This window comes from Macrotis lagotis, chromosome X (assembly GCF_037893015.1).
Source record: "Macrotis lagotis isolate mMagLag1 chromosome X, bilby.v1.9.chrom.fasta, whole genome shotgun sequence".
NCBI lineage: Eukaryota > Metazoa > Chordata > Mammalia > Peramelemorphia > Peramelidae > Macrotis > Macrotis lagotis.
Window position 1 is genome coordinate 671071317 of NC_133666.1, and position 20225 is coordinate 671091541.

General features: G+C 43.8%; 1 protein-coding gene across 1 annotated transcript; it reads right to left on the bottom strand.

Moving 5' to 3' along the window:
• Positions 1 to 1455: 1455 nt before the first annotated feature.
• Positions 1456 to 20141, bottom strand: GPN3 (GPN-loop GTPase 3). Its single transcript, XM_074205638.1, has 8 exons — positions 19963 to 20141; positions 15966 to 16074; positions 12755 to 12922; positions 11856 to 11980; positions 9073 to 9188; positions 8695 to 8791; positions 7574 to 7702; positions 1456 to 4861 (listed from the first exon to the last, which is right to left on the bottom strand). Exons 1-8 carry the CDS (start codon positions 20008 to 20010, stop codon positions 4796 to 4798), a joined length of 858 nt encoding a protein of 285 aa, XP_074061739.1. The 5' UTR covers positions 20011 to 20141; the 3' UTR covers positions 1456 to 4795.
• Between the last annotated feature and the right edge of the window lie 84 nt (positions 20142 to 20225).

Sequence of the window (20225 nt, forward strand, 5' to 3'; positions counted from 1 at the left end):
CTTATAATTTCTTGCATGATGTTTTCCAGATTCTTTTGTTGGCCCAGGCTTTCTGGTAGTCTGATGATTCATAGATTGATTGTCTCTTCTGGATCTATTTCCCTTTAAATAAATAAAAGGTACTTTACATTTTCTTCAATTTTTTTCAGCCTTTTTGTTTTGTTTGATGGAATCATGTAGTCTTGTAGATCCATTAGTTTCTATTTGTTCAATTCTGATTTTTAGGGTTTTATTTTCCTCAGTTAGCTTCTATGTTTCCTTTTTCCAGTTGGCTATTTTCACTTTTAACGGAGTTGATTTCTTTGGTCAACTTTTCATAATTTTCTTGCACGACTTTCATTTCTTTTTTCCATTTTTTTTCTTTTCTTCTTTGGTTTTTAAATTCTTTCTTAAGCTCTTTGTTGAGCTTTTGTCTTTGAGTTCAATTTATAGACTGTTTTGATACCTCCTCTGTGATTTTTTAACTGACTTTTTTTTTAGCCATGGCATTGTTGTCATCTTTGTCTATAAAAGTTTCTGTAGTGAGCGCTTTTAGCTTTTTTGTTCATCTTTGTTGTTTTAGTTCTGTTCCTGGGTTGTAGGGAGTATAGATCCAAGTTTTTATTTTGCTGGGGCTGGGGGTCTGATCCCTGGCTTGTTTGTGGGCCAAGATGTTAGTCATGCAGTCCAGGTCTTGCCTTTGCAGAGGTGTTTATCCTCCTTTATGTCTAGGTTCTGACTTAACATTGATTTATTCCCTACCCAGTCCTGTCTTTTACCCCGGGGTTCCCAGAGTTCAGACTTTGTTAGGGGTTGGGATCCTCCTTGTTGGTTTACTATCTAGCTGCCAGGACCTCTGCTATTATTAAGCTGTCATTACCTGAATTGCACTATGGCCAAGAGCCTCCTACTGGCTTTCCCAGCTGTCTAGCCTCCTGGACTTTACTTCCCCATTTCCCCCAAAGAGACAGACTTTCACTGAAGATCCTCCGCATGTCTGCAGTTGAAAACTTCTTTGAATCTTCTCTTTTTCTTGGTGGGATCTGTAGTGTGAGTGTCAGAGTAGAGGCTTCATGTAGCTTTGGTAGGGAAAGGCTCCATGAACGGGTTAGCTTTGCACTGCCATATTGGCTCTGTACTGGAAGCCAGTCAGCTTCTACTTTAATAGGGAAGGGGTTTGTGTATATGTAAGTATGTGTCTGTATGTATGAGTGTGTATGTATTATCTGTCTGTTTCTGGATCTGTGTTCTTGGGGTATGTGTGAATCTATCTCTCTGGGTGTTATCTGTGTATCTCTGTGTATATCTGTGTATGTGTGTCTCTGCATATCTGTGTGTGTGTGTGTCTTTACAGATAAGTCATATACAAAATGGGGCCCTAGGAGGGTAAATCAGAGGTTCAGACAAAAGGTTCTAGGAAAACTGGTAGAAAGAGAATATACTTCCAGCTGCCTCGAGATGAAGACAAGACCTGAAGAAACGAAAGGATCCCTAAATCAGAACTGGGGAAGAAGAGGACTCATTAATCTCATCCCCCAATCCAACATGATTTTTAGAGGGGAATCCTCTTACCCCAAACCACTTTCCTAATAATTGTCAACTCCCAAGAGCCATAAACAGGTATGTGTTTTTCACTGTTTATTTTGAAGTACAGTGTGTCTTGACCAGCAAGGCAAAAAACAATGGATATTCATTTATACCCATCACAAACACACATTTTATTTTATTTTGCGAGGCAATGGGGTTAAGTGGCTTGCCCAAGGCCACACAGCTAGGTAATTAAGTGTCTGAGACCGGATTTGAACCCAGGTACTCCTAGGCACCACCTAGCTGCTCCCTCAACACACACATTTTAAAATAGAATGTCAAAATCTGTAATTGGGTTGTAAACTTTTATAATATGAAAATCTTATTTTAGTGTTATTGTGTATTTTATTTATTTAAATTATTCTGAGGTGTCTATAGGTTTCATTAATCTGCTGAAGGGTCCATGATGTATCCCAATAAATTATCTTGGGATAATTTTAATTTAAAAATTTTTTTACTTAGTTTGACATCAACAAAATTCCATATAGGGAAAAAAATTGACTCCTGACTTAAAGAAAAGAAATCAATGCCTCATTGATTATATCCTGGAGTAACTACCCTAAGACCCACCTTTGCTATCTCAGCCTAGTCTAGCAGAGCCAGTATTCAGGTTTGAATCCTACTTTGGTCCCTTATTACTTAGTGACCTTGGGCAATTCATTTAACTTTTTTTGGCCTCAATTCCTTATTCAGAAAATGAGGAAATTGGGCTTGATGACTTCTAAGATCCCTCTGAAGGCTATGTCAAGGAACCTTGGGCTGAGAGATCTTTGCCAAGCTGGGGTGGTATTATGGGCTTCGGAATGATTTCTAAGAACATTGTCAGGGGTCATAATCTGAGGTTAAAAGAACTTCCCCATGCTATCTGTGGGGTGGGGGTGGGGGGAGGGAAGCAAGATTGGGGGAAAACTGTAAAACTCAAATAATATCTTTAATAAACATTCTATTGCTTTAAAAAAAAAGAACTTCCCCACTGGATTGATAGTGGGTGTTTTTTGGTTTGTTTTCGGCCCCAACAACTTTTTTTTTAGGTTTTTTTTGCTAGGCAATGGGGTTAAGTGGCTTGCCCAAGGCCACACAGCTAGGTAATTATTGTCTGAGACCGGATTTGAACCCAGGTACTCCTGACTCCAGGGCCAGTGCTTTATCCACTGCGCCACCTAGCTGCCCCTCCCAATAACTCTCCAAAGACTAGCCACTAAATTACAAAGTGACTGCTTTTTGACATCAGTGGAAGGAATACCTGGATGAGTTTACAGATCATTGAAATGTGTTGAATTAACATGCTCTCTTGTTTATTGAAAAAAAATCTTAAAATCTGAGTAATACATAAATACACAAGATGATATTTTGTAAGGATATGGAACCAGGAACACCTGAGTTCAAACCTGGCCTCAGATACTTATTAGCTGTGTAATGCTAAGCAAGTTATTCAATTTTGTTTGCCTCAATTTCTTCATCTGCAAAATAAGCTAGAGAAGAAAATGGCAAAGCACTGTAGAATCTTTGCCAAGGAAACCCCAAATACAATTGGACAAAATTGAAACAACTGAACAACAATATGGAAATGAAAATTATTGTCTTAAAACAAGTGGGGAGCCTTTTGGCTACTTGATATTCCTTTGAATCTAATGGATTTTATGCAGAGTACAGGAAAAAGGCTCAAAGGGAATTATATGGGTGGGTGGGTGTGGGGGAGAGACACTTATAGGCTATAAGTTCTGGGGGGTAGGTAGTGTGGGATTGTGGTCAGAGAACCTGGGTTTGAATCTCAAAACTGGGAGACTTTCCTCAAAAAGACACATTTCTCAAGTTCCTTTCACATAACTTCCCATCTACAAGTGTCCGTAGGTGACTTCATACCTGAGCTTCAACCATTAGACTGGAAGTTCCTTTGAGGGCAGGGACTGCTGTAGATGCTTAACATTGACTGACTGGCCAGATGAAGGAAGTTTAAAAGAGATGAAAGCTTTACTCTTCATGCAGCAAACAAAAGCATTTTTTTGGGGATGATTTGCAATATCTGCCATTCTTTGGTTGGCTCTCTCATGATTCTTCACTGTTTTGGAATGCTAAATTTCAACTCTTTTCACTCCCTAAGAACTTGGTGAGAATGTTGCTGGTCTGTGAGACAGTGAAGTGTATGACCTTAATATCAGAAAGACTTGGGTTCCAACACTACCTCTGTCACTTGCTGGCTGTGTGACCCTGTCATTTAACCTCTGATAACCCCAGGAAATTCAAGCCTGGACAATAAAAGGGGGGGGGGAGATTTCAAAATATAATTTGAAATATGAAAGGTCTGGGAACAACTCAGATAAAACATTTTATTTCTTATTATAAAAATAATTTTTAAGCACTCCATTCTGAGGGAGGGGAACGCAATAATTTTTTCAACAGCAAAATTACCGGGGCGGGGGGGGCCCAGCCAGGTGGTGCAGTAGTGCAGAGCACAGGCCCTGAAGTCAGGAGGACCTGAATTCAAATCCGCCCTCAGACATTTAATACTTATTTAGCTATGTGACCTTGGGCAAGTCATTTAACCTCACTGCCTTATGAAAACAACCAAAAAACCACAGGAAAGGCTCTGAGTGAGAGAACTCTAGGTCATCTTGCCCTCCCAGTACCTGTTAAAAAAAATCCTCTCCATCACATTCATAACCAGCCTCGAGGAATAGGAGCAGACCATCACCACCCTCCTAAGGAGCTCCCCAAGCCATTTGGGGTGAACTCAAACTGTTAGGAAGCCTTTCTTTCCTGACATCAAGCTAAAATTCCCCTTTGCCCCTTCCACACTAGGATGCAAACTCTCCTTCCCTCAAAATGAACATAAATTGGGCCCCTGTCTATGACAAACAGCAGCACTAGGGATGAATAAATAGGAGTCTCAAACCAGCTTTTTACAAATCCAAGCTGTTCTTCTAAATGCAAATCCTGAGTCAGGTCATGCTTATAATTCTTCCCTTATACAACTAAGATCCACCTAAGAGAACTTAGGACTTCATTTGGAAACATTTGCAAATGTAGATTTTTCCAAATTATCCTTTTTCTTTGGGGGGCTGGAGGGAAGGAGGATATGACAATGTTCAGACTGTAGATCTGTCATATTCTTTCTGCTTTGGAAAGATGAATCCTCCAGCCACTTCTCCCTTAGGTGGAAAAGAAGCCTTTTAAGATTCTGCCTGCAAAGTCTTCTTGCTTTAATAAACACTGGAAAAATTAAATATCTTCATTCATCCCCTCGGTCCTGAAAATATTCATCGAACATGGATGATTTTTCTTCTTCTTCAGATTCCTTCCAGCAAAGAAACAAAAGAAAGTTTAATTTAATTTTTTAAAATGTTTTAAATGGGTTAATAGTGACACTTATGGGTGGGTGTTTCAGGGAATGATTAATAATGGGATGATATCTGGCAATTTGGGGGCCAAAGTAACCTACAAAGACCAGCTAATTAAATGGACAGTTTCTTGTAGGGAGGGCCCAGGCACAGATCTTAGAAGTCAAATTACCTAGAAAAGTGCAGGATTCCAGTGTAGAAACAACAGAGAAGAAGCCAGAGGGAGGGACACAAGACAATGACCTCTTTATCTTCTCCAGCTAGTTTGCTGAGATTTATATAAATAGGAGCAGGATAGGAGGAAGTTCAAGGTAATTTCCTCATCACAATTTCATTCAGCTCCTTCTCCTATGAACTAACAAGTGAAATGGGGCTCTGATTCATTAAATCAGAGATGAAATGAGAGTTAGTAGAAGCTTCTTAAAGAAGAGTCAGTCATGATCCATGCCTGGGCATCTATTACCTTCAGTGACTGACCTGTCCAGCTACTAACCACTTGGAATGTTGTGTTTGGTAAGCCTCCCTTGCCCTCCCATTAACCAGCTCTTTTCTTTTTTTTAAAAAGAGATTGTATTGATGTCTTTTGTTCTTAATGCCTATTTTCCACCTACATTTCTCTCCCCACTCCTGGAGGGCCCTCTCTTATAAACAAACAAAAAAAATTTAAATAATACAAGGAAATTTTGGCAAAACCATTCCACACATTGAAAAGAATCTGACATTTTACATCACATTCCAGTAAGATCTTTCAGTCAAAGGTTATGAAACTTTCCTCAGCCAGGCTGTTCACATCTCTTCTTTGAATTCTCCTCTACTGTCTTATCTGATTTATAGTCAGAAACTGACTTTCCTACTTAATTCTTTTTTTTTTAAGTTTTTTTTTTTGCAAGGCAAATGGGGTTAAGTGGCTTGCCCAAGGCCACACAGCTAGGTAATTATTAAGTGTCTGAGGCCACATTTGAACTCAGGTAACTCCTGTCTCCAGGGCTGGTGCTATATCCACTGTTCCACCTAGCTGCCCCATTTTCAGTTCTTATCACACCTCAGTGAAGGAAAGCATTCCCAGAATTTCAAAGAGAAAATGGCATGGCACCTCACCTTGACTTCTCCATTCTTTATAAATCTAAAGGCCAGCTAAATAGAGAAGACTGAAAAGATTGGTAGATTTTGTCCATTCCCCCATCTTAGCCTCAATTCTCTTTGTTTTCTCGATACAACATTATCTTTTTCTTGACTGACTTGGCAAATTAAGCTGTCAATACCTCAAGAAGGTATAATTTTCTTTTCTTCATTTCTACTGATTGTTTGGTTAGCTGAACAGGCTAATATGGACTTGCAAGTCTTGCTGAATACAACATCCACAGGGTTGCAATTAGATTTCCACTCTTCTTTCTTTAATCCTAGGAGTCCCAATTACAGACAGCCCTAACTCAAGGACAGATGCCTACAGGGAACTGATTTCTAAAGCAAAGAAGAAAAGCCACACTCCCCTTCCAGAACTCTATCAACTCTTCAGAAAATTTAGAAAGAGATCAGGAAATCATCAATGACATGTCAAATGTTCTTCATGGGGGCTCCTGGTCTAATTTCTAAATATTACATGGTAGAAAGAATTGGATGAAGAGGGTCCTGGTGTCTTGGTTCTTCAGAAAAGTATGGATACATGAGATGAACACCCACTAACAGAAGCCACACAAAAAAAACACATGACCTAAATAGGGAATTTTTAGAGAAAAGTCACTAATTCCTTGTATTCTCAGAATCAGTGACTTGGCTATTGGGCATAAACATCTCTGAAGCCAAAGAAGAAAAATCCCATCTATACCAGATATGCCTTGTGGTCCCTAAGGATCTTCCCTGGTTTGTCCACTGCCTAGAGACCCAACCTCTTGTTAATGACACTTTCATTGACAATATTGTGGCTACTACAAATACCATTCTCTTCGTTTGACTTATTTCTTCTGCTTTAGTGTGGATAACTCTAGCAATTTTTCTCTCAATTCTTTCTATTCATCCTTTCATAATTCATTACATTCATATGACATGGGTTTTTTCAGTCATTTCTCAAATGATGGGTTTGCACTTCCTCATCCTCCAATTATTTGTTACTAATTACTAAGAAAAAATGTTATCCAAAAAGAAATCCCACTGTGAATATTTTGACTTTTTTGGGATCTCTGTTCATGTCTTTGACTTCTTTGGGGGTATATAACCAGGAAAAGAACCCCTAACCTAGCAGCCATTTTTGTAACAGCACAACTATAAAGCAAAGTTGGTACCTATTGATAGGATAAACAAAATCTGGTATGTGATGTAATGAGTATTGATGCAGAGTCAAGAAAGCAAAACAAGGAGGACATTCACATAACTACGATATTATAAACAAAAATGACACTACAAGCCAACTTGACTCAGATTCATTGTCATGACCATGAGCTGGATCCTAGTCCTAAAGAGCAGAGGATGAAACACATTCCTTTCTTCTTGATAGGCTAGGGTGTGCGTATACACTGTGAGAGACACTGTTGGCTGGTTTTGCCTAAACTGTTTTTCTTTGTTACAATAGAGAGTTCAGACGTTGAGGAACCGACAGTAAATGACTGTGGTTGGTTTTTTTTAAATCATCAACTAAACATTTTTACAGAATATAACCTAAGTTCTCAAATTACCTTTGGTTCTTTAAACTCCAAGTCTTCTCCATACTGAATGGTAAAGTCAATATGCTGTAGGACTATGTTCATGCTTTCTTCATCTGACTGGTCATAGGGTAAAAACCGGACCATACTGTAGTCATCGATCTGCAAAGCAGAGACCCATCTTTGAGAAGAACAGTAGACCCTTACAGTTATGATCTCAATATTGGTGTGTAGGAGTTGGATGCTGGATGACTGACGGGAACCTATGGATCCCTTTCCCAAATAATGTTTGTGAATGCATAAAACAGACAGACGTAGGATTAGAAAGGAAATCAATTATACTGAAATGCAGTTATCAAAATATAAAAAATCCAAGTTCACAGATGCCAGGATGAGAACCCCTTGCTGGAGGGAGATTCCTCAGGCAATGCCAACATGGTGGGCTCTAAAATAATCCTAAAGTCATGTGTTTGAGGAAAAATCAACAATCAGGGTTTAAATCCTGCCTTAGAAGGACCCTGGGCAAGTCACTTAACTTTCTGAGCTTCAAGTTTCCTCATGGATAAATTGAGGTAGTCATATTTGACTTCTAACTGGAGGAAACTGAGCTCATTACAAAGCAAAGGCATAAGAGGATAAATTGATAAAAATGTTCCTGCCCTCAAAGGGATTAGATTCTATTGAGAGAAACAACATGTAACCAGAGAGGCAAAGGTAAAGAAAACACTAAGTGATAGTCTGTGAATATAGAGAAGCCATGGGTGGGAAATCCTCATGTAGGTGGTGGTTCCTGAGCCCCAGGGATGCCTTGGCTCCCCAAGAACACCCCCCGCCGCCGCCGCCGCCGCCCAGAACAACAGGGGCAATAAATAGACAGAGCTCCTAGACACAAGGAAAACTGCCTGTTGCTTTCACTGCATTTCAGTGGGTGTTAGGATTTGCTTTTCAAGGTCCATGGTTTTTTTTTTTTTGCTGTTATTTTTGCAAGGCAATGGGGTTAAGTGACTTGCCCAAGGTCGCATTGCTAGGCAATTATTTAGTGTATGAGGCCAGATTTGAACTCAGGTCCTCCTGACTTGAGGGCAGGTGCTCTATTCACTGCAACACCTAGCTGCCCCACAAAGTCCATGTTTAAAAATCATTTGACAGCTCACCAATCCACAGATGGCATTAGTCAACTTTTGGAATTTTTTGCTTCTTAAAATTCCTGTAGAATCCTCTATCAAAGAATACATGTCAGGATCAAGGAACCTCAAAAAAGAAACAGAAAGATGTGGTAAGAGAACAATTACAGTCAAAAGGGCCTTCTATCTTCTTCCTTTTACAAATGAGGAAACTGAGACCCACAGAAGTGAAGTGAAGTAGGCTCACAGATATAGAGCAGGAAAGGTTCTCAGAGGCCAGCTGGTCAAATCTCTCATTTTACAGAGGAGGATCCTGAGGGTCACATAGGGGATCATATATGAGCAGGGGACCATGAATTTCAGTAGTCTTGGCCCTCCAAACAAAAATTGTGTCATGCAAGAACTCACTTTTCTATTTCCTTCTTTGCTTTCTTACTTAGCAAGTCCATCTTGGTCATGATGTTGATCTGTGGGATTTCTAGAGACACCATTGCACTGAGGGCTGCCATGACCCCAGAAATAAACTGTAGGAGGAAAGAGACAAGGAAAGATTAAATGTGTTGCTTTCTCTAGTTCTGTTCAGTGGGACCTGCAAGGAATAAGGGCCTTCTGCTGCTGACCGGTCAAAGTTTAAAAGAATCAGTTGGCTGGTCACCACTTGGTCGGAGAAAGTCTGAACATTTTCGGTTAAATGCAGCAAATAGTTATTGAGTGTTCGCTGTGGAAGCAGACGAAAACCTTGCCCCTTCTCACAAAGGAAAACAATGAGATATGAAGTCAGCACCTGCTCTGAAATGGGTTGCTAAGTTACAATTGTTGTTTAAGCAAATCAAGACTTCAAATCTAAACTTTGTACCCTATTTAATCCTGTCTGTGGAATGCTGCCTTTATCTCCTGAGCCCCATAAACTGTAAGTAGAAAATGGCTCAAAAGAGCAGGGGATTTCCATAGACCTGTGGTTTGAGATTCAGTGTCATGGCAGGGAAAGAGGGAGCTGATGCCAGTCAGATAACAAGGTCGTAAAAATGATGACTCTGGGGGAGTTGGTCAGGAAAGATTTCCTGGAGGTTACAACCCTTAAGTCAAGTAAACGCAGGATCCTAAGATGAGGAGGGGAGTCCTTTCAGACACGAGGACAGCCAATTATGCAAAGGTCTGGAGATGGGAGGGAACATTTGAATCTGGCAAACTGTGATATTTATAACATGTCCAGAAAGTTTCCCTGGTATCAGCAGTTTTGACCCCCTTGCTTATGAAATCTTTCCTAAGCCTTGCCACTGAGAAGTACAGGTTCTAAGTTTTCCTAAGAGAAACATTTAGGTGGTGTGAAGTATGGTCCAAGCAGTGACCAGAGAGGCTGTGAGCTCCATGGCACTGACCTGGGAGGGAGACAGGAAGGTGGGGAGCTAGGGCAGCTGTTCCTATCCTGATTTTGAGATGAGGAAAAGGAGATTCCCATGTCAGGGATGGGTCTGGGATCAGCCCTTAGAACCCAGTGCTGTGTTCCATCCTCCCCTCCAAATCTCAGAATCATCAGCCATAGCCTCCAGTAGGTGATTCCCTACTTCCCTCAAGTGACATAATTAGTCACTCAAAAGAGCTGACTCTGATAATGGCTCTTCATAAATACCTATTCCCTTCCCTCCTCTAGAAGAGTCAGGATTCGAACCCAGCTCCCACTTGAAGCTTAGGGCTCCTGGTAAGGGGCAGTCCTTGTGGCCACAGAGCCCCCAACCTCAATTTGACTCCAGGGTATTTATTAAGTACCAAAAACCACGGAGCCTTCTCTTCTATCAACATTTATGGAGAATGAAGTGAAAGGGAGAGAAGGGGAAAGAATAGGTTTTTCTTAAGAGCCAATTATGTGGAACTGCTTCAGCAGGATCAGCTCATTTGACTGACTTGATTATCTCATCAAGGGAAGATGGTGACTGGCACACCACCTGCAGGAAGTGGCAGCTGGAGAACACGAGGCCTCTGAGAGTTAGGGGGAGGATAGCTGGCAGCTGCGGAGAGCACCAAGGCCAGTCTGACTGGAGAAGCCTGGGGGAGGTGGGTCTCTCTCATTTTACATAGAAGTGATATTTTTACTTATGTGGTATATATTGTGTCCCCAGACATCAGCATTCCCCAGAACAGAATCTCCTTGAGGGCAGCAACTCTCTCATTCTGTCTCTGTAGCACACACAGTAGGTGCTTAAGTGGTGTGAGGCAAGTGTAGGAGGGTTGGCCAGACCCAGAGTCTGAGCAACTCCTCAGGGATGCAGGAAGAGCAGAGCAGGTGCCTACAATGTCATGCTTCATTTGCATCAGCCCCATTTCCTTGGTGATGAGTTTTCAGTTGCTTCCGACACAAACGTTTGTGTCAACAAGCTTTTATTAGACATTTATTATGTACCATACAGGCAGCTAGGTGGCACCCTGCATAGAGCGCCAGCCTGGAGGCAGGCATTCCTGAGTTCAAATTCAGCCACAGACACTCAGTAGCTCTGTGACCCTGGGCAAGTCACTTCACCCTGTTTGCCTCAGTTTCCTCATCTGTAAAATCAGCTGGAGAAGGAAAGGGCAAAACCACTCCAGCATCTCTGTCAAGAAAACCCCAGATGTGGCTGGGTGGTGCAGTGGATGGAGCACTGGCCCTGGAGTCGGGAGTGCTTGAGTGCGTGTCTGGCCTCAGACACTTGGTAATTGTCCAGCTGTGTGGCCCTGGGTGCGCCACTTGGCCCCACTGCCTAGTTAAAACAACAACAACAGCAACAAAACCCAGATGGGGTCACAGAGAGTGGAATACAATTAAAACGACAGAACAACAAAACGGTATCCTGCCTTGTGCCAAGAGGTAGGGACAAAAAGAAAGGCAGAAACACACGGGAGCTTTAACTACCACCAGGAGAAGTGAGGTTCATTTATATACCAGGACATGTGGATATTTTTTTTATCCAAATATCAAGGAATCTCTGAAGTCACCTGGGTGGAGCTCCCTTGGCTGGGGCCGATTGTAGCCCATGCCCAAGGTAGAGCCTTAGAGAGGAGCCTGATCTTCAGACATGGAACATTTGCAGCTAGGCAAGTGCCAGAGCAAGGAACTCAGGGGCCCCCTGGCTCGAAGCCTGATACTTTCTGCTCCCCCACCCCCACCCCCACCCCCCATGCCGGGCTGCCTCTGGCCTGGCAGGCAGGTGTGGCCATACCTTGAATGACTCCACCATAAACTGAGAATCTACCAGAAACACCCCACAGACCCGGAACTCCCACTGCTGCAGGCGCTCCACCAGCTGCTTCATCACCGGCAAGTGAGTGTAGAGCTCAATCTGACCTGCACCAAGAAGGAGAGGGTGGAGGTTAGGGCCCTGAGGAGCAGACAGGCTCCACAGGAAGTCACTGGGATCAGTGCCACAAACCCTGTCCTTGAAGAACTCTCATCCTACAGGACTAAAGAAAAAGCATTCTAGAATGTGAGATGAAATAAGACCTTTAAAAACACCAGTCTATGCATCTCTAAAGCAATCCATCACATTTCTGAAGCACTAAAGGTGGGGTTGACTTTGTCTTTAGTTTCTGGATTCAGAGCGTATGACCTTGGACCTGCCTGGACCCCAATTTCCTCTTCAGTAAAGTAAGAGCTTTGACTAGAAGACCTCTGAGGTCCTTTCCAACTTTAACTCTGTGATGATCTAGCCAGGGGCATATCATGCATATACTAACACATGTGATACATAACTAAACATCTGAGGCTGGATTTGAGCACAGGTCCTTCTGACTTCAGGCTGGTGATCTATTCACTGCATCACCTAGCAGCCCCATAGAAGAGTCTTAATACAAGTTCGTTGATTGATAGGATCATAGAACTCAAGTTGGAAGGGGCCTCAGAGGCTATCAAGGCCTACAGGAGTTAAGTGACTTGCTCAAGGGCATGAGCAAAAAGCATCAGAAACATGATTTGGATTTAGGATGCCCTGATTCCAAAGTCAGTGTCCATCTTCCACTGGACCCGCAGCCTGATGTCATTGAACAAACTTTAAGGCAGATGGGCCCATGCCCCTTTCTTCTGACTGCCCATCCAACTATTGAATGAGAACCCCACACTTGCCTGGGCAGTCAAAGAGAATGTAGTCATCTTCCACATGTCCAAGGCAGCTCTCCAGCCAGTCAAAGTTATTAGCAAAGTATTCCATACAGAAGACCAAGCCCCCATTGGGGCCAAACCTCAGCGAGTCATCCTCCATGACGTCATCCACCTCAATTAGCTCTCGGATGTCTGAAAGACAAAGCCAGTATTGCTCATGTTTAAGACCCCCTTCCCAAAGGAAATCGTAGCTGCTGAGGACAGTCCACAATCAAGAACCCCTCAAGCACCATTCATCAATTCTCTATAGCCAGGTCTTGATAATACAAACCAGGAATATTGCTAAGTGGTCACAGCATTAAAATGTATTAGGAATCCCATGAAGTGGTCACCTTATTCAGATTCATCTTACATAACTATAGCTTTGAATAGTGCAGATCTGAGTTAAAGGAAATGAGGGAGTCTGGGACACCACTCACATTGCCAGGAGCTATCAAAAGAGGGTCTTGAATCCCTGTTTTCCTGACTTCAAGGCTGGCCCTCCAACCATCATTACAGGCTGCCTTTAGACAGTACAAGGAAACCGAGGAAGGCAGGCACCCTGATGACAGGAAGCAGCAGCTCAGGAGTGGGCTTTAGGATTCTGAGAGCAGGGATGATAAAGGAGGAGAGCACCCCAAGCATGAGGAATGTCTCATACAAAGGCCTGGAGATATCATTCCAAATGGCCAGTACTCCAGTTTGACCAGAACGCTGCTTGGGAAGAGTGGTGGGAGCTGCTTAGTGCTGGGCTAAGGGCTTAGACAGCCAGCACCTTGGGAAGATCATCTGGCCATTCTGTGGGGGACCAGGGGGAAAGGGAGAGACTGCTAATGAGAAGACCAGGTGGGGGGGGGGGTCTGGCGAGAAGGGCCAGTACTGAGGGGGTGACAACAAGAGAGAGGAAGGGGATCTATCTGTGAAGGGAGGACTCAGAAGACCGCCACATCACTGGATGTAGGAAGGATATAGCAGAGGAAAAAGGATGTCTGAGGCTGCAAACATCACTGAGGGGAGGAGGAATATTTAGCCTATTAGTTTAGGAAATCGTCCAAGGAACAGGTGTGCCTGGCTTTTCTGGGTTCTCACCAGAGCCTGCAATCTCATTTTAGTGAGTATGGGGGTGAAGAGACCCAGAAGGTACAGAGATAAGTGGTGAGAAGGGGGCAGAGAAGCAGATGGCAAAGGGATGGGGATGGGATGGAGGGAAGCAGAGAATCACTCCCAGAGCCTTGGACCAGCATTCAGGGACTTGGCAGTGTGGGCCTATTGGAGATAGAAAGGCACTCAGGGTGGGGGGTCAGGTGGAACGTGAGGTCTGGGGGGGACAGACTGACTCTATTTGTGCCCCCTTGGAGTCAGCTCATTAGCATATCCAAATCATCTCCATATTTCTGGTAAACCTCACAAGTTAACAGAATCTCCAGTTAATGGCATCTCCAAGGCATCAGTACTCTTCCTGCAAATGTTTGGAATGTCTGGGATTAGCATTTCACAGATACAAAAGGCCAGTGGGCCTCTCCATTCATCATGTTACTGGGATGTGATTTTTGGTGATTATAGACACAGTTTGTAAGTCACTCTCCTCTGATCTTTGAGACGGTCTGTATGTGACTTCTAGGTTTCCCTTTGTGATCCTCCATCCTGCTGGTGCCCCAAATACTGGTTACTTATAAACTTATAATATGACCAGAGGGAGAGGGCAGATGGGGAGAGGTGGAGGGGGAGGGGTTCAGAACAAGATAGAATTTTAACCCAGGGTCCTTGAAAAAAAAGAGGGAATTTGTAAGAAGGGCAGGTGAGGGGATAGAGTTATGAAGAAAGATCACTGGGAAGCAGCAGAAAAAGCCCTGGCCTTTGGAGTCCCAGGCATCATGGGAGTAATGGCCAGCCCTGCCAGGACCAGGAAGACCAGTCACAAATCAATGCCAACTTTCTTGGGTCAGGGTTTCCTCACTCATAAAATAAGAGGACTCCTGAGATTTCCTCCAGCTCCAGATGGAGGCTTCTGTGGTCTAGAAGGAGGCCTGCCTCTCCTGAGAGGAAAGTGAGACTCTCAAGAGTCAAGGGACATAACCAGAGACACACAAGATGAGCCAAAATTTGAACCCAGGTTCTTGGACTGTAAACCTAGGGCTCTTTTCACTGTAAAGGTCATTTCAGGTGATCATTTTTAAAAAAACAACCTTCTATACCTCAGCTCTGAAGGTTTAGTTTTTTAAAAAATATTTAAATATAGTGGAATTTGTCAGTGGCCTTTCCTGAATAAAACCAAATGATTATGATTAGAGGTGACTTTGTTTTTAACAGGATTAATTATATAAACTATTTTCCTATGGCTGAACCATCCTTGTACATTTGATATAAAACCAACTTGGCCAAAGTGAACATGTTTTAGAGATTACTCTGATGTATGACTCACCTCTTGATGCCACGGCCTCCTTAGGAAACTTCTAGCAGTTAGAAAGGCAGCATAGGCAAAGGGACCCTCAGGTGGTAATGCCAGGGGAACCATGACACTTTAAAAGACCCCCAAGAAGGCCTCCTGCCTTCCCAGAGGCTGATCCTCCATGGAGGATTATGGAAGAAAAAGGCCTGGAGTCCCCCAGAAGAAAGCTTTAGGAGTTGGCCAGTGGAGCACGTGCTCACAAACCTGAACCCAGGTCCACAGACAATAGGAGGCAGAGGCAGAAAGACCCCAAAGGTGGCAAAAACTCCATCTACTATTTCAAGCTGTAATTTGCTCTGATTATCTTGTATTTACTTCTCTCTCTCTAGGCTGCATCCCCTACTTGAGGCCAGAGTTTTTATTTCGTATTTTTAGTTTTTAATTTATATTTATCCCCAGCACTGTCTTGCATATAGTAGGTAGTTAATAAATGCTTGTTGCCCTGAGATGAATCAGCTATTATCTGTTCATAGTAGGGGATTAATAATTGGCTCCTGGAGCTCCCTAGAAGTTGACTTGAGGCAGGCTTCAGGCCTCATCCCTTTCAGTAGAATGTAAGCTCCTTGAGGGCAAGACTGAACTCAGGGGCCTGGCTCATAGGAGGGCTCCACACATCTTTTGTTCTTGCCTTCCTCTCACCACCCCCTGCCAGCAGGTTCAGAAGATGTGATAGTCAGGGAGCAAGTGACAGGACAGCAGGTGAGACAAGGCAGGAAGAGGAGAGAGGACGCAGCAGCCGGAACTCACCTGCCATCACAGGGTAGCTGAAATGCTCGGCCGCGGGGTCCAGGTTCACCACTTGGACCGAGCGATTCAGGGTTTCGCAGTGCTGGACCATGGTGTGACAGTACGTGCTCTGTAATGACAGATGAAATCACAGGACTGTGACCTCCCATGGGGTGGGGCAACAGATGGACAGTCTGACAGATGGGATGGGGACAGACTGATAAGAATGGGACAGAGAGACAGGTCAGGAGCAACAGGTAGGATGGGGCCAAACAGACGGGACAGAGTCAGACAGATGGCAAGGGAGCAAACGGGACAGGGACAGACAGACATGACAGAAAGACAGCTGAGGCCTTAGAGGTCAATGACAAGCACTTTCTATGGGGAGAGTTTTTGAGTAGGCAGGGCAGTTTTCAATCAGTCAGTCAGCCCTCTACTATAATAGAGGAATCAAAATACATCCCCAGTAAAAAGCAACAGATCTTCAAAGCGGCTAGCTAGCATTTATCTAAGTACTTTAGGTTTTGCAGAACACTTTGACTATGCTTTTTCGTTCGATTCTATTCAAAGCAGGGGAGAGAAGAAAGATGAGCTGATTTCTTGTCCAAGGACCTGGATTCAAATTCTGGCTCTGCTATTTGTGGGAATTTGGGCAAATCAATAACTTCTCTGGGTCACGGTTGCCTATCTGCAAAAGAAAGTGGGGGAACTAGTAGAGATCTGAAGCGGTCGGGAGGTCTGTGATCCTGTCCCAGTGATAATTCCAACTAGCTCCAGGAGAGATCTAGGCAAGGACTTACACTATCTGGTAATATGGGGAGTGGGGGTTACATCCATCATTTTTAAAATTCCTTCCAGGTCTCAAGCCATTAAGTTTTGTAACTATTATTGGTTTAAGGCATCCAAAGATCTAAGTCAGATTGGGGCTCAGGAAGGTTAAGCAAGTTACCAGAGGTAACAAAGGCAATAAGTATGAGAAACAGGATTTGGAGTTGTTATTCCCTCCAATGTCTCCCATGAACTCTTCCCTGCTCTCTGGGCCCCAACTCCTTTCTCCTTCACCAAACTATAATTCCTTCAGACCAAGCTCAAAATTCACCTCCTTCTCTACACCTGACCCAACCCAGCCTAGCTATATATGAGTTGAAGTATTTATTAAGGGTGTACCATATTCTGGGCACTGCCCTCAGCCCCAACACTGACTAGCTGTGCATTCCCAGGCAAATCACTTCACTTCTCTGAGACTGAATTTCCTCATCTGTAAAAAGGGAATGATAATCTCTCTTGTGGAGCTGCCAGGAGGCTCAAATGAGCCAATGTCTGTGGAAAATTTGGCAACCTTTTAAGCTCTCTGAATGCCAGGCCTCCCCCTCCACAATTTCATGCCCCTCAGGTGGAGGTTCCTACCATCTCCCATGTGCTCCAAAAAGGGAGATTCAGTTTTAAGACTTCTTCATTTCATCAACATTTATAAACAATTACTATAGGAATCATCCTATGTGATACCAGACAAGTTGGTGGCTTTTGGCCATTCACAATGATGGGAAATTGCAAAAAAGGGGACCCAATGAGATATTCTCAAAACCAATGCAATCATGGTCCAGTTCCCAGGTCTTGCCTATTCTGGTCTTAAGAAGCCAACACCCTGTTCATTTGTGTAGACTAGGGGAGAGCTGACTTCAAGACCAGAGAAGCAGCAGGTCCAACCAGAATCAGCCTTATCTGGGCAAGTAGAGCTCCCCCTGTCCCCAGCCAGGCTCATCTGGGTCTCCATGCTGTGGTCAAAGATGCCACCATCACCCTCCTGGTCCTCCCAAGTCTACCCCAGGTCTGCTTCATTCAGCATGCCTGCCTATTCTGACTTCTCCCACTCATGCTGAACCCTGCCCATCTCTGAAGAGCTAGTATCTAGAGACTTTGAGGTGGTACTTTTTAAAAAAAATAAATTCACAATTGACATATTTTGCAAAATTTTATACTAGCTACATTTTCCACTGGATCCTTCTCCCTTACCCAATCCCCAAGCTGGATGTGAAAAACTTATCTGGAATCAAGTCCTATTTGACTTTAGACAAATCTGAATCTCAGTTTCCTCCTCTTTCAGATGGAATAATTTTAATAATAAATAACAATAAAGTACTGGTGTTCTGAAAACAAACAAACAAACAAACAAAACCAACAATAACACAAGGTTACCCTCAGAGCCAAGCTAATGATTATGCTCTGAGCAGGTAGGACAGTTTCTAAAGGAAATTTTTCTTTTAAATGTCATCAGTTACAAGAGAAGGTGGAGATGAAGGTGAAAGGGGAAGAAAATGCTTGTTCATTGAAAAAATAGTTTTTTAAAATGATAATTGAGTAGATCTAAGGCCTTGCAGACAGAGAACCCCCAAACTAGGAAGATTTGAATCCAAGATTGCCTCTGAGCCTCTATATGATCAGCACCTAAATTCTCTAAGAAAAAGGGGCCAACCTGCACCAGTGGAGGTTTTCCTCTCCATGAAATTACAGGTCCTGCCCCATTCTTCTCCCAGTAAGAAAAACTGGCATATAAAATGCTAATTATTGTGAGAATAATATATAAGTATATGATATTTAAATATATTGTAGCAAATAGACCCATATCAATACTAGCTATTATTGCCAAAGCAATTTATATTTTGCATAGCATTTTATATGCCTTATTTATCTTCCCCAAAACTATGAGTTGTTCAGTCTTTCTGTCATATTAAACTGTTCATAACCCCCTCTGAGGCTTTTTTGGCAAAGATATCTGGCATTCTATCCACTACGGTGCCACCTAGTTGCCAGAATCAGAGAACTTTAGGGCAAATCTTGGCTCTTTCACTTACTACCAATGTGACTATGGATAAGTGATTTCAGCTCCCTAGGCCTTAGCTTTCTCAGCTCAAAATGGAATTGTTGGCCTCACTGGTCTTCAATGAACTGGTTGGCCTCAAAGGCCAGGGGCTGGCTCTTGATGACCTTAAATGGAGGGGCTGGCTTCAATGGCCTTTAAGGTCCCTTCTGCAAGTTCCCAAAAGGCAAGGGCTGACAGCAAAGGGTCATGACGACATTTTATGGGTAAAGGAAGCTCCTGCCAGTGACATCTGAGAATAAGAGTTCCTTGATCACTTGCTGGACAATCACATCTACCCCAACTGATGTAGTCTCTGGCATACAAGAGGCACTTAATAAATGCTTGAGCATTGATTGCCATCTTTTTACCCCAGGGCTCAGAAAACAGTAATTATTTAATAAATATTTGCAAATAGATGGATGGATTCTTTGTACTTCTGGGCACTTAATATTTAAGGAGGGACTTAAATGGGGACTGTCCAAGGACTGCACTTCACCAGAAGTTGAGCCTTAAAATGAAAGGAAAACATACAGACCTTGGAATTGATTTACTTTAAATCTTTGATTTTACAGATGAATATGCGAAGACCCAGGAAAATGAAGTATGTGGCAGTCAATAAATATTTTCTAAGCAGTGGGGATACAAAAAGAAGGAAAAGACAGTCGCTGTCCTCAAAGAGCTTACAATTTAATGGGGGGGGGGGGGACAACACGTTTACAAGTAAGCTACTAACCAAATAAGGGGATCAGGGGGGAGGGACTAGAATTACATGGGACTGAGAAAGGTTTCTTGAAGAAGATGAGATTTTAGCTGGAACTTGAAAAGAGAGAAATGGTGTGACTTGTTTGAGAAAAAGCCAAGGGGCCAATTTTGTTGTACCTTGTTGGGGCGGAATGTGTAAAGAGACGGAGGAGTAATTACCCAGGGCCGAGTGCCGACAACGGCACCGAGCTACGGAGACTCCGTGCTTCACAAGGGCCTGGGGCCGGCGCCGAGCCGGGCCGCAGGGGCTGCGGGGCCCGGGGACCCCCCGACACGCGGCCCCGCTCAGGGCCGGGCTTGCGGCAGCGCTCGCAAGGTTGGCGTTTGCTCTCCCCGGGCCCCATCCCAGCCGCCCGGGGGCCTCGCCATTCCCAACGGCCTCCGGCCCGCACCGACCTTTCCGCTGCCGGCCGGGCCCATCACCAGCTGCGCGTACCGAGGCATGTCGGCCCTCGTGGGTCTCCGTCGAAGCCGAGAGGAAGCGGCGCCCGTCCCGGCAACTTCGCGCAGAGCCCGCGACTCGACTTCCGGGGAGCGGGAGGGCCAATCCGAGCGGAGCACCCGCCCCCGTCCCCGCCCCCCGGTACGGCTCCTCGAGAGGGACACGAGTACGGCCCCAGGCCGAGGTCGATCCGGGTTCGCCGGGCGCGCAGGCGCAG

Coding starts and splice junctions, on each gene's coding strand:
- GPN3 (XM_074205638.1), bottom strand. CDS start 20,010: ATGCCTCGGTACGCGCAGCTGGTGATGGGCCCGGCCGGCAGCGGAAAG. Junction 16,075..19,962: donor GCCCGGCCGGCAGCGGAAAG/GTCGGTGCGGGC, acceptor CTGTCATTACAG/AGCACGTACTGTCACACCAT. Junction 7,703..8,694: donor CTAATGCCATCTGTGGATTG/GTGAGCTGTCAA, acceptor TCTGCTTTGCAG/ATCGATGACTACAGTATGGT.